This window comes from Tachypleus tridentatus, chromosome 12, assembly GCF_004210375.1.
Source record: "Tachypleus tridentatus isolate NWPU-2018 chromosome 12, ASM421037v1, whole genome shotgun sequence".
NCBI classification, from domain to species: domain Eukaryota; kingdom Metazoa; phylum Arthropoda; class Merostomata; order Xiphosura; family Limulidae; genus Tachypleus; species Tachypleus tridentatus.
The window spans coordinates 100,201,362-100,216,626 of NC_134836.1; the positions used below are offsets into that span (position 1 = coordinate 100,201,362).

General features: G+C 32.0%; 1 protein-coding gene across 2 annotated transcripts in view; it reads right to left on the reverse strand.

Annotated features, from left to right (window-relative positions):
- The window catches only part of p115 (General vesicular transport factor p115), an 80,167-nt gene that overhangs the window by 39,573 nt on the left and 25,329 nt on the right, over nucleotides 1–15,265 (reverse strand). For both annotated transcript variants that reach the window (XM_076471276.1, XM_076471275.1), the window contains exons 6-11: nucleotides 14,504–14,624; nucleotides 12,319–12,509; nucleotides 11,299–11,374; nucleotides 6,335–6,399; nucleotides 5,945–6,033; nucleotides 5,025–5,179 (exon numbers count right to left, since the gene is read on the reverse strand). In XM_076471276.1, coding sequence (XP_076327391.1) covers nucleotides 5,025–5,179; nucleotides 5,945–6,033; nucleotides 6,335–6,399; nucleotides 11,299–11,374; nucleotides 12,319–12,509; nucleotides 14,504–14,624 — 697 coding nt within the window. The remainder of the gene's footprint in view (nucleotides 1–5,024; nucleotides 5,180–5,944; nucleotides 6,034–6,334; nucleotides 6,400–11,298; nucleotides 11,375–12,318; nucleotides 12,510–14,503; nucleotides 14,625–15,265) is intronic.

Sequence of the window (15,265 nt, forward strand, 5' to 3'; positions counted from 1 at the left end):
AACAAAAAACCCTGAAGACTTTCCTTATATAGTAATTATAGGTGTTATCATTTTCCTACACTGAAATTGTATTTGCTACATGTACTTCCTTCCTCTCACAAGATTAACTAGAATCCAAAATTTATTGGGAAGAAGAATTGGTATAAGGGAAGAAGAGATGTATCCCCTGAATAAATGAGAGACACAGATCAGAAAATCTGACAAAAGAAAATCCACCCCTTTTGACCAGGTATACTCTTTGCCCATCTGTAAACAGTGGAGATAAAGGGCAGAAAAAGGATAGGAGCACATCCAAGCAGGAGCTGAGGGAGGATAATTATCTGAACCCTTAAACGGATATAAGCAAGTCAATCCCATGAAGCAGAAAAATGGGTAAACAAAGGATGAGCCCCTGGATGTACAGGGCAAGATAGGCTGTAATTGGTAAATCAATTACATCCAAACCCCATGCTGCTGGGAAATGACATCCACACCAGGGTAGGATGAAGATCATCTGAAACCCAAGAGAATGGATCAAATTTAGAACCACTCCAAACTCGAGGACACAACTGTTTTCAAAAGCAAGGTACTTGAGGAATATCTTCTTCCTGGAACCCGACGTCCAGTATTGTAAAGATGCCTATGTAAAAAAAATCTACTTCCCCAACCGAAAAACTAACCAGTAATATCCGATAAGCAATAACATCCTCTGACAAAATTACACAATGTATAGTAAAAAGATGGAACTGGAACAATTCCCATGAACCCTTCTGTGACTCACAACACATGGGGAACAAAACTGAAAAGGAAGATAAACCTTGAGAATGCATGAGAACCTATTTTGATTGTTTCACTCTAAGTTCAAACTTCAGCCCTGGAGTACAGAAATCCATGCTGGAATAGGATGAGGGCTCCCAATTGAAGAATGAACTGCAATTTGGCATCTTACTCCATAGTAACTATATAATGCATACTGGAGGATAGCATATCATTTACACTAGCAGAACACCCCACTCTACTCTGTAATGAATGGTATAGGTTTGTGTGTGTGTGTGAAACACATTCCTTTAGATTATCCTATGCATTTTCGCCCTTCTTCAAGAGGAGTAAGAGAGTCCTTCCCACTTACTGCTGGGGTGTGGTTGACCAAGGAAATACCTACTGAAAACAAAACTGTTTTTAAAAGCAGACAATCCCAAAGTATTCAATCAAGGTATGAGCAGCTATCCCTCTTCTGTTTTACTCATAAAGTCCATGGCCAGTAAGGCCCAGAACAGGCAAGTTTATGAAGCAACACTGAGAGGTTATTCATCTTCAAACAATTTTGTGAAATACCTCATCTCAACAATGAGTATTTCACAATGGAATGGAATGTGTCAAATAACATAGCTGTATGGTGTGAATTCTAAATTATAGATTATCTTGGCAGACACCATTCTTATAGAGTGGGATATAAGTAATGAAGGTATGAAGGATGGGCCTCTGAAATAAAATAAAGCATTATTATAGACTTACCCAGTCTTAGAGCTGCATTGAAGCTTGAAGAAAGACATAAGTGGTAGGCAAAAACCTAAGAAAGCTGAACTCACAATATAATATAAATAATGGGAGATTAATGTGTTAGGTGTGGTCCACATGTTTAAATGCAGGATTTCCTACAATGACCAATGTAGATATGAAGTGATGGTAAAGGTGAGGTGTTGAATTCGATGAAAAGTTATTCTTGAAAAATTCCAGAGGGACGGGTACAATAAGGAATAAGACAACTGAATTAAACAATGAACCGAAATGGTGAGGGTAGAAGAAGCGAGATCTCTAGTGAAGAAAATCACCAGAGGATACAGAGTCCAGAAAAGAAATCACTGAAGGAAGCCATGTTGGCAAAATAGCCACAAAGGGCATGCATTGAACATAGAAGGCTATTCAGATCAGGGTGAGGGTAGAGATGAGAGATAGCAGGGAGGAAAATAAGTAAAAAGGAGGGCTTACCCTCATATGCTGCCAAAGTTTAGGGGAGAAAGAAATGAGAAGGTAGGTAAGGTGATAAAATGTGGGTGTAAAGTTGATGGCAAACAAGTAAAACTGTCAATGATTACAGACCACGAGGAGAAGGAAATAACCTTTAAGGAAAGGGTGAAACACAGAACACAGGAAAAGAGGTTCAAAGAGAGATAAGCTAAGGGAATGAAGGATGGCATTAACATTCCAGTCTAGAAGAGTAGATGACAAATTCAGAAAAAAACAGATTAATATGGTAAACCAGGTAAAGCAAAAAATCTATGGTAACAGGAAAGTAGAAAGGTATGGAACAATGCTGTCTGATAACCCAAAATCAAGGTGAGTTAAGACCCTGGTCAAAAAGCCACATCAGAAACTCATGACACACCAACCACAGTATGTTGAGAAGCAGGAAATCCTGAGAATGGAGCCACATAAGAAACACTTTCCACTTCCATTGATATACCTCCATGGAAAAAAAAAATGTATTGACTAAGGCAATGAAAAGCTACATAATGGGATAACCCTTGCCAAAGACAGGGAAAAAGCTAGGCTTAAAGACAGAGGATGAAAACTGCAAGATACAGAACTGGTAACTGGGGTTTAAAAATGGAAGGGGTATGGGAGGGAATAATTTGAGTTGGTTCAAATGAGCTAGCAAATAGGGAGCTATCAAAACGATCTGGCATGCAGTGGTAAGGATTAGGAAAACCAACTGCTGAAGCAATCAGATAGGAAAATAAGCCAAAAGAGGGGAAATTTGTGATTCAGGGCAGTGGCAAATGCATGAGGAGAACCCCACCAATTGAAAAGCCACCGGACAAAAAAGAGAAGCTAGGGATCATTCTATTAGAAAAATCTTGTCAGAGCAGAAAAGACAATTTGCTACAATACTGAAAGAACCCATGGCATGAGATTAAAAAAAATGTCGTGCATGTGGGTCCAATAGAAGAGATCCAATGTACAAAAACAGAGGAATCTCAACTGGGTGCCACCTTAGTGATTGATACATGCTGCTATCACCGTTAAATTGTTAGAATGAATCATCACCAGACAAAGTCTGGTTAGAAGTAGAAAGTGTGATACAAACTCTAACAGATGGCTAGAAGCTCAAGAACTTTGAGATGTAAGGACTGCTTGTTGACAGATCAACAATTCAAAGCTTCCTAATGATCAACTCATTTACCCCAGCTGTGAACTGAAGTGTTCATAAGTAGATATGAATCCAAAGGAAGAGGAAAAAGTAAGATGCCTACCAATGTACAAATTTTGTGCAACCACCAAAGCAGGTTGTCCACTAGGGAAGTAGAAAGTGTACTAGGAGCTACCAAGGGATCCCTGCAAGGTTCCATTGATTGCTCAGAGTTTACTGCAGGGAACACAAATGTGAATAACCTAGTGGAACCGGTGGTGCCGAGGAAGATCACATCTCCTAAAGCAATAGAACCTTGCATGCAGAAAGTAACAGAGCAGACAAGACAAGGCAAACTAAAAATTCCATGGAATAAAGTTGGAGAGGAGAAGGTTGGGATCAACTAAGATGAATGTTGGAAGAGACACATAAATGGAAAAGGTAATTGGTAAAATGGAGGTATAACCTCTCCAATTTGATTAACCAGCCAACTCAAGCAACCATTTAGAGGAGCTGATGAGTATGACTGGCCAATTCCAGTTCAGAATGAGCCAGAAGCAGTTGGTCATCTATATAATAATTAAACCTCAGCCCCAGGGCATGAAGATGAAGAGCAAAACCTCTGACCACCTGACAGAATATATAAGGTGCAGAACAAGACTGAAGGGTAGGGTGCAAAACTGGTATTCCATCCCATGACGGACAAACTGAAGATAAAGATGAGACTGTGCTGAAATCAGAATATGCAGGTAAGCATTAGTGACGTCCATCTTGATAAACCTAGAGAAAATGCTCAAAGGACATCATGTTGAAATCAAAAAAGTGAACAAAACTATTGAGCTGGGACAAATCAATGGCAGGTCTCTGGTATCCAATTTTCTTGGAGACAGCAAATAGTCTGGAGTAGAAAACTGGTGATCAATGAAGAACAGGTGTGTTAGCCTATTGAATAAGGAGTTCCTGAATCACCTCTTAACAGATTCTGACAAACAACAGGATCCTAAGACTGAAAGGAAGAAATTGGTACTGGAGACAAGTGAGGTGTGAGAAGAAATGGGATCTGTAATTCTTTTGACAAAACATGAAGAACACAAACATTGTAGATGAAAAGGGTGCAAGTAAAGCCCCTATTGGACCAGGGTCCACCACGTAGTCAGTCACTAACAATGCCAGAAACATGATGTGGGTCCTTGAGGAAAATGACAAGCTATGGAACCTTGAGAGGGGAAGATAAGGATCAGAAAAAGAAAGAATGAGAAACTGTAACAGGTGTTACACCAGGTTCCAACAAACACAAATGGGCTACTAGATGTGAAATGTAGACTGTTGTTGGACCAAAACCACCCAAGATTCCAAAGACAAAATGCCATCGGAGGCGTACACAACTGGTAGTTTATAAAGTACAACCACTTCATGAAGAAACTGTATTTCAAATTGAAATCAGATCATATAATAAACATGTCTGAGCACAATCACCACCAAATGAGAAGTGATAGTTTAGTGGAGGTAGAAAAAGAGAATCACATACATCATGTGAGTATATTATGCTCCCATTGGTGGAGATGTGATGTACAATTTACACAAGAGACATTTTGGAATTACATGATTCCAATAGGGAAGAGTGAATGGCTTGTGGCATGTGTAAAGAAAAAAGTTCACATACAGAGGACAGCAATTAACGAAAATAGCTAATCTTGTGAGAAGAGGGAAGTACCATATCCGAAACAATGTCGTGCTTGTGTGCCTTTTTTAATAGATGTTTAGATAAAACAAAAACACTGTTTGCGATCCTCTAGTACATCGATTTCATATAAGTTTTTACAAAGAGTGGAATTAAAACATATTTTGTTTCAGATAATTACAGGTATCACAAACATTTAACTTAAATAACAACAACAACAAAAAACCAACTTACTATCAGCTGAGGTTGGAAGAAGCGTTTGTACAATTTGAGCTTGACCAAGTTCATTTTTATACAAGAAACACTGAAAGCAGTACAGAACTGCACAGCGTAAAACAAATTGCTGTTTTTCATTAACCATGGACATCAGAAGCACTACAATAGCTGGCCTGTGATAAAAAAACACGTTAACAATAAAATTCACAATTTTGTTGAATAAACATTTAAGGTCAAACAACTGACACACAACAAGTTATTCACATTTTTGCATTTTTTTTTTAAATATCAGTAATGAAGAAAACAACAGACCAACAATTACAAGTACTAAAGCAGATGTTTATCTTCTGAAACTCTTTTACTTTGATTCTGAAAATAATTTGAAGTTAAAAATAGTTGTTCCAATATACTACTTTATATAATTATGATTAAGTGTCAATATTATGGGCCACAAACATGTAACTTTTTTATGAAAAATTCAACACTTACTTCACAAGTAGAATCTTTCATACTAAAAATGATACTGCATCAAGTAAAGTGTTTATTGCACCTTTGATTAAAAGCTATAGCAGGTCTTTATACCTTCTAAAGCTTTTAATTTATAAAGTGCAATCATAAATTCTTTTATTTATTTTGCTTACAGTAAAATAGTAACTGTTAATCAAATTCTATTATTTGTAGTTTCTAGTAGTAAGTACACTTAAAACTGTTTTTCACTTGTTCATTACAAGATTAATCAGTATTTACAATTGAAAATGATAACTTTAAACACACATGAACAAATGCTATATTTTTTAAATTAACATTTAATTTCTAATGACTTTACTACAGAACTACATTACAAGTTATACATATGGGTTTATTTAAGTGCAATTGTAATGCTATATATGCTACTAAGAATTAAAATATGCTAATAAAAATGAACAAAACCAAATCACCTGGGTGGACTGGAAGGAGCACTAACTGTGGCAAAGTATTCCTGATTGGCATGATGTCCTCGAATTACTTCTGCTACTGTGTTTATGGTCTAAGCATTCAAAAAAAATAAAAAAAGAACCATAGTGAAAATGACTACTAGTAACTACACAAACGTGCCATTTGCCATTGTGTCATAATATTGAAAAATATTTTCAAAACAAGATTAGAAACCATGTATTTAACACGTATAAGTCCGTGATGTAGAATATCTTAGTAAATAGTATGTGTCAAACATATGAGTATAGCCATTAAAATTAGTCTAACAAATGTAGCTGTACCAAAATTTTAATTATTTTAAAAACTTCAAAAGTACCAAGTAAGTTGTAACTTTTGTAAGAAATTGGTTTTACCTCTGTTAGAATATCAGCAGGAACACCACTTGCCATAAGTATATTACACAGCTGTTCAAGCAAACCTTTAAAGAAAATGTTTTCATGTAAAATACATATCTACTTATAACTCTCTTTATATTATCTTAAATCTTGCATTCTATTAATCTGTAAAGAAACATGATAATATCATTTGGACCACAACAGCCTTTCATATGTAATGGCAACATTATTACATACTCATATACAAAAACACAAAAACATTTCAGCATGCTTATTAATCACTATTGATATTACTTGTAACACAAGTTTTTCATAAGAAATGATTAGAACTGATTAAAGAATGCATTATATGTGAAATATCAGCATAAAATCTCACAAAAAGTATTTCAAATTCTAATCCATGAACAGCTGAAACTGTAATTACAGTTATTAGCAAAGTGTATGCTTTACAGTCCAGCTAGGCCAATAATAGATATTATCATTCAATGAAACTACATGACTTTAGCTACACAAAAAAGCTTAGTGTGCTTTTCAGGAATCGAAATATTATGTTACTGCATTTCCATGGAATTTAACTTTGCTGAAGGAATTTTGTATTTTTAGTTGGTTTTTCTCAACCTGGAATGCATGGTCCATTTCTATTCCTTTAGTTATGACCAATGAAAATGAACATAATACATGGATTAAATAAAAAAAACAATTCATGAGGAAATGCAGCTTTACTTGAGGGAATGTAATCTTCCCAATTTCTTTCCCTCAAGTAAATGTAATTTTATTTCATTATTTCTATGCCTGCTTTTTAGACACACACACACATACAGAAACATATACACCATTATACTTAGGTCAAAATTAAATTTGAAAAGTTATTACGCTTAAGTTTTAAAACAATACAATTACAAAAGACCCACGTGTTGCTCTACTAACTCAGCTTTCTGAACACACTGTACAGATATTAAAGTATATATGCAAAACTAAGTTATACTTGCCAAATAAGTTTCTCAAAACAGTTAATTACTGTTTTAAAAAAAATGATTTGCCCTTTAAAATATACAAAACAACAACTTAAGTTACAGAAAACTGAGTACATTAACTTCTCACTTAAGTATGAAATCATATTTAATATTAATATTAGCTTCTGGTCAGAACAAGCTATATATTTAAATCAAAACTAAAAACAAACCAGACAATGAGTGTTGATAAACAAATATATTTTTCTTACATTTTCTACTTATGAAGATTAGAATGCATTTTCATGAATTGAATACTCTTATTATTAACAATATTTTTGGCTCTAATCCAATACTGTCTTCCAAGTTTTTCAGCTTAGAAAATACAGATTAGTCTTAAATCCAAATATCAAGTTAACAATGTAAAATAATCTCTAATGAAAATTTTATAATAAGACCAATTAAAAAAAATTATCAAATTAGATACATGAAACATTCTAACCAATATTATTATAAATGAAAGTAACAAGAGAGAAATAATAGAGTACATCTGATTCGTGGAACACAGTTACAAACTATTTGTTGGTTTAAAGTACTGCCACAAATTTATTGTTCATTGATACATTTTCTCTGAAGAACATCTTGTGACCAATGTAAACCCAACAGTTTGACTTTAGAGTAGCATGGCATCTGGCATTGATTATTAAAGTATATGTTACTGCTTACGTGTGGAGTCAACTAGCTGAAAATTACCAAGAATACAGACAAAAACTGATGTTTATGAAGATACAAAATAATAAATAAAAAATGGCATGAACACTTGAATTGTACAATAAGTAGCAGGAATATTGTTTCTGTAATTATAGCATAATACTGTTAAATGTAATACAAATAAATCAGTATGTTAAATATCCTACAAGCTGTATGTAACACAACTACTGCAACTTTATCTAGCCTATTTCAATTAGTAAAACACGTGGAGCAAGCCAAAGGAAGTAGTGAATGAAATGTTGTGTACAGCTGAAATTCAAATCTCAAAATGTTATACAGCAAGAATTAATTATACATAATAAGTGCCTGAATAAACAGGAAGTAAAAGCCAATGGTAGTCAATACACCAAAGCAATTAACTACTACCTTGAACAGCTTGCAAAATAATTAAAGTATAAATGTGAATAATTTTATATTATAAGATCATCATATTTTGAAGAACTTCTAAACTCATCAGTAGAGAAACTGCTGTTGAATCTATCAAAGAAATGAATGCATTTTTTAGGTTTTAAATGTTAATTTTTGAATTTTGTGCAAAACTACATAAGGTGCATATGCGCTAGCTGTCCCTAATTTTACAGTGTAATACTAGAGGGAAGGCAGCTAGTCATCACCACCCACCACCAACTCTTGGGCTACTCTTTTACCCACAAGTAGTGGGATTGATAGTCATATTATAAAGCACACACGGCTGAAAGGGCAAGCATGTTTATGTGACAGGGATTCAAACCTGCAATCTTTGGATTACGAGTCCAGTGTCTTAACTACTTGGCCATGCTGGGCCTGTTCAAAATGCAAGAGGAAAAACCTGAAGTGTGAAAAATGAAAGTTTATAAGCTCTAAATTTTGAGTATATTTCATGGTATCTAATAAACCATTAGGAATAAACATTGTAATATAACACCTTTAGAATATTTGTATTTGGAAATTGAAGGTTTTAAACTTTAAAGTTGAAAGCCTGTTTTATTCTAAAACTTTAAATATTTCATTGATGTTACTGATATGTAAATCCATGTAGTATTTTGTTTTAATGAATAAACCTTTTTCCAGAGTAAACTACAGTGGGTAAATCTGTTCAGCTGTGCCTAGAAAACCTGAATAATTAGATATATGAATATCATCAGTAAATCTGCAAGTGAAACTGATGTGCAAAGCCTTACTATAAGACTTTCCTATTATTATTGGTAATGCATGAAACTCCAGTTTGAGAAGCAAATGCTCAACATAGGGAATGAAGTTACTTTCCATTGTATTTGTAATTTGAAAGACATAATAACCACATTGAACAAGTATCTTGTCATGTATAAATACAAGGTCTTAAATTATTCATTTAAATGTGAAACAACAGTAGTTTTTATGAGTGGCATCACCATAAAAAAATCTATATTTACTTGGACATAGAATTAATTTTAAAAAAATCAATAAAAGACTGAAATTGTTAGTGAAAGACTTTATTTTCTATGTAGGAACATTAGTGTAAAAATTACCGAAATCAGATGTTTCTAAAATTGTAGCTTTAACTTAATCTTTTATTGGCAGAATTTTATCTAGCTTGTTATTGAATGTCTTCTTAACTGAAGATGAAAGCATTCAGTATCACCATGCATACTTCTGTACAAAGGATGAGGTACATTGATGATGTCTCGTGTGATTTTTAGCTCTAGCCTTGAGATACAATGTTTTTCAAACAATATCAACAACATTCATTCCAACAGCTACTTCACCAATATTTTGAATGTTCATATGATTAAGAAATCATCTGGATTTGAAATCTGTGTTTATAAGAAACCAATGCACTCAGAAAAATATGACAATGGAAATATACCCACATTTAACAAAAAATACTGGAAATCACAATTATTATTTCAAATTGCACTTGACCTATGCACTACCAAAAATACAACTCTTCATACGTAACCTCATCCCTTTTATTGACCCTGTGACCCCTGATTATGAAACTATAATTACAAATGTAGTTAAGTGTATCTTAAAAATTTAGCAAGCTTTTCAGTAAATATCACAAGTCTGTTATATATAAAACATGAGATATTTTTAATAAGATTTTTTTCCAAACTAATAAAGTCTATACTGAGTCAGTGTAAGTGTAAGGTCACTTTTATGTAAGAATTTTTCCTCAAATATTTATGTAAAAGTTTTCACATTTCACTTGCATAACACCTAGAAACTTCTAAATGAAGATCAAATTTTCTTTATTAAAGCTTTATTATATTCTGTTTCTTATTTTCTTTTCCCTAACACTAACTCCAGTAACATAGGGTAAAATGAAAAGTTGAAAAATATGTAATTAATTACAATCCTTATTAGTTTCATTTAACAGATGATTACACACTATTTATTCTTAAAACCAAAGCCAATACTTTACAAATCTCAAGGTCATTCAAATTTATTGCTTTACAGTTAAAGCTAATATAAAGAGGGAAAAAAAAAACTGCAGAAGCTATGCACATCAAAATATTAAATCTTTTTATGAAATTTCACATTACATTTTGTATTTTTATGTATTTCATATTTTTATATGTTTAGTTTGTTTGCTGTTAAACAAAAAGCTACTAACTGGATTACCTGTCTTGTGCTCACCACAGGTGTCAAAACTCAATTTTTATTGTTATAAGTCTTCAGACTTACAGTTGAGCCACAGAGGGAAGAGATACAATTATGGTAAGTAATTACTGTCACCCATGTTAAATACTTAAAATTCAACACATGTACTGTAAAAACATAACTGTTGTACTATGAATTTATAAGTTTGTTAATCATACATTGCCTAAAAACTCCACTTCTATGGATTGAAATATCAGTTTAGACTGCTTTAAAAGATGTCCATTATAATCTGATCATGATATTAAATTTAATCATCCAGTGGGGTCCTCATCCTTGAATAATCTAGTTATATACAGGGTGTTCGGAAAGTCACTGTGCACTTATATACTTATTAACAGACATGTTTCAATATAGAATACAGGAGGTAAATATGAATGACAATAATAAACAATGTTGAAAGTGGCCCCCGTTGGCATCAATACAGGCTTGGATCCTTCTTATTTTGTTTCTAAACACCACTATCAGTTGCTGGTTTGAAATAGACTGAATGAATGCTGTTAAAATATGATTACAAAACTGCACAGTGACTTTCCAAACACCCTGTATTTATCAAAATAAAGTACTTTAATAATAGATTATATTCCATGGTGAAAAAAATTAGACTGCTAGTAGTGAATAAAATACTATTCTATTTTTTACCTGACTGATTCATTACTTTCTGACATGATGATATTACTTGAAGTGGGTTGTTAGGAGATACGAGTGTTCTTATAACCTGTAAAAGGAAGTCATTACTATAGTGTAAAATATGTTTTAATTACAACATATCAGACATATGATACACCTAAATTAAAACATAAAAGCCAATATAAAAAAAAGTTTTAATTTTCTGAAACAGTAATTAGTAATTACTTTAAAACATTCTTGTGGAAGAGGTACAGACTACTAACAACAATTCTATTGTAATATGATTTTGAAATCATCTTTCAAAATCAAGAAACCAGAAATCTCAATCTGAGACATAACATTAACCATTTCAAGAAAACCCAGGAGTAAAAAATTAATTATATCTATCTATAGAATTATTATGAACACTATTTCAGTTCTGGGTATGGACACTTACTAGATATTTCTTGCTTGTATAATGTACTTATGACAATGATCTTAACGCTAAAGTTTTTGTTTACACATAGGTCTCAATGATTTATTGAAGTAATTTCTTTTTGATAAAAATTTCATCATTAGCACCATGACAAAACCAAATAAAACAGAAACTAACAAATTTTCTATTGTTATCTGTGTTAATTGATTTACTTCAGTTTTCCAGCAAGTGCAAACACTCTCTTCATCCATCTAATGATTTATAATTTTGCTCAACAGGTTTAAACAGTGTTCAAGTTTGTCAAGTGACTCTGAAGATGACACGTATTGTCAAGATAACAAAGTTTGGTTCTGATAAAAATAAAACGAAAGCTGTTCTCTTAATAGTTTAAAACCCACAAAAGCAAGTTCCATTATAAACAGATTCTGAATATGTTTGTCATATTTTATTAAAACCTTATTGTAGCAAATGATACCATATTTAAGCTATTTGATATGACTAGATGAAATCCTACAATGCTTTCATGTTTGACATTTAAGTTAATCCAAGTTTACTTGCCAAAGAAATAACTCTGTTGTAAAACTAACAAGTACTTTAACAATTTCTAAATCTCTCACCTGCAGCATCAAATGTAAGTTGCTGACTTTTTGTGCTGACCACCCCATATCTCCTCCTGATGAATCTCCTTGTAATTCAAAATAAGGGGTCAACCTCTGAATATAGCTTCCTTCCTTGAAAAAATTTTGATTGGAAGAGTTGTTTTTCAATAGGTTGAGCAGTACTGCCAAACTATCTTCCACAACTACACCTGCAAATACACAAATTGTCTTTTTCAATCTCAACTACCTCAAATACAGAACTGAAATAAAAGTACTTTTATTATATATCACTCAACATGAACATGGTTTTTTAATTCAAGTTTGAAAAAATCCATCCTAATCTTCTATAAGGATTTGTTGAGGTGATTAAAGTAGGTTTTAAGACTTGGACTTCTTGGCTAAGTAGAACATGAGTAGCACAATAAATTGTTCAACACTTGACTGATAATTTTTGTAGTGTGGTTACTGTATGAGCTACAACTGCATCTTGTGTACATTATTAAATCAGCCTGACATTTCACGTAGTGTATTTATATATATATATTTTCTTTTAGGTTCTGTTGGTACTATATATGTATTTTTCATTCTCATATGTGAATGATTCTGAGGAATTACATTCATAATTTTGTCGAAATTTCATAATAAATGTAGACTGTATTGTTTTATCTCGTAAACATTTTACAAGATTTTTGGTGTATTGTATTGAATGCATAATGGTCACTTTAAGGTACCTCATGAAAACCTTTCTACAAAATTTAAAAGCATACAAAATCTTACATTAAATCAAAAGTCAGTTATTAGTATATATGTATAAAACACTTATTTAAGTGATTTTGGCTGTCTTGAAAAAGAGCTTAACAAAATGTTGAATATTTTTGTAAAATTTTAATTCAGGTTTTAAAAAATCCATCCTAACCTTCTACAATACTTTGTTGAGAAGAATGAAGTAGATTTGAAGACTTGTACTTACTGTCTATAGAGAATATGAGTATCAGAAGAAAATTGGTTCAGATGTATGAAATTGTTACAAGTTTTGATTACTTTGTTTACAAGACATCTCTAAGAATAACTGAATTGTATGAGTGGAGAAAAACAAAAAAACTTGAATACTGATAATAATAAAAATTATAATCTCATATTCAGCAGCAGCACATGCACTTCTCATCAGCAAAAGAAAATAGTTGAAAGTTTGACATCTGATATTTATTGTTAATTCAAACTTACACAAGATTATTAAAATTTTTTTCTCAAAACGGAAGAATATGGATCTTCAAAAAATTACAGAAATTGCAAAACAAAAGGTACACAAACAAGTTTAAGTTTTGAAACAGTGTTAACATTATTTTCTCAAGCTACAAATATTTAGTTTGATTCTCTTTAATAGTAAAGCTTTTAGACATGGAATCCAAATAAATTTGTTTGCTTTCTTTTTGCAGTTACATTTTCTCTTTAAGCTACTTAGTTTGTTTTGGTACATTTTTGAAGATCCCCATTCCTCCTTTTAAAATAATTTTTAATAATTTTATTTCTTTAGTTTTTTTATGTGCATTGTAATCATAAATCCATATAATATTGATACTGTCATATTTGAAACAGTTTAGTTTAATGAAATACACAAGCTTTGGGTTGGCTTCCTGCAGATTGAATGGTTATTGTTCCTGATACTATTATCACAATGTTATCATTGATAGTGACTCTGCATGTAAGATCACAATGATGTATGGTGATGAGCATACCACATGTTAAGTGTATGCTTGTAAAATACATATAACTACTGTATTTATATCCTGTAGCTATACAAGAAGTCTGTAAACATTGGATTGAAGGGACTACTGAATTATACTGGAATGGTGCATGGACTGGATTTTTTAACTGCATGAGTTTTATATATGCATGCACGTACATTGCATGTTGGATGCTATTTATATTTATACATGTACATATGTAGGCTTTATATATTTTTTTAAAGTTGTAAAGTCATATATAAAGATAGCCATATGAATTTTTCAAGTTGCATAGATACATGTATATATATCCAATGCAAATATAAGACAATGCATCATAATATAATAGAATATTTTTTATAGTTGCTATAATTACTTTTCTAATACAGGTCAGTCCGACTCCAGTACATTTCAGTCCAAGTGGATGTTTCTGTTTTTAGTTCAATCTTTGCATATTTACAAATAAAAAAAAAATTTACCTCCATCACTATATCCTTCCTCAGCTATAATATCCAGTAATTTGTCAAAAGCATTTTCAAAGGCAACTATTTTCTGAATATTGGCATTTCCTTTTGTGAGATTAACAAGCAACAGCAAAGTCTAAAATGTAGTTAAACATATAATCATTATCTCTTGAATATTCAAATGTATTCACAAATGAAATAAAGAGTATAAAAACTATTCATGAAAAGAACTTTAGCTGCTCTTTCTAATGTATATATTAGACATTCAATAAAAATACATCTTATTGTTTTCTACACAAATTAAACTTTTAGTTCATAAAAAACTACAATAAAAACACTTTATCATGATATTGTTTATTTACACTGCAACGACTGCAGGGATTGAACCACAAATATTAGCTTAGCAATATCAGTCTTCAACATCACCGCTGAGCCAACAGATGGGAGATAGGCACAAATCTGCCAACACTGTGTTTGGGATAATGTATTGCAATGTTATTTTTTAAGTTAAGAAATTAATTTTTTTGTAATTGTTTTCCTATTTCCAAATACTACAATTGATAAACAACTTTTGTATGACATAAAAAAATTTAAAATCACAAAATTAGCAATAAAAAGAACCAAGGAAGTATTTGAGGATTAGAATTTCATAGCTGAACATTACTCATTAATGTAAACTGCCAAATGTCTTACTACTTCAGTTATTAGGTTATTTATTTTCATAATTGTATTAAAATCACTATAATTTTTTCATAAGTTGTAAACCTTAAATCACAT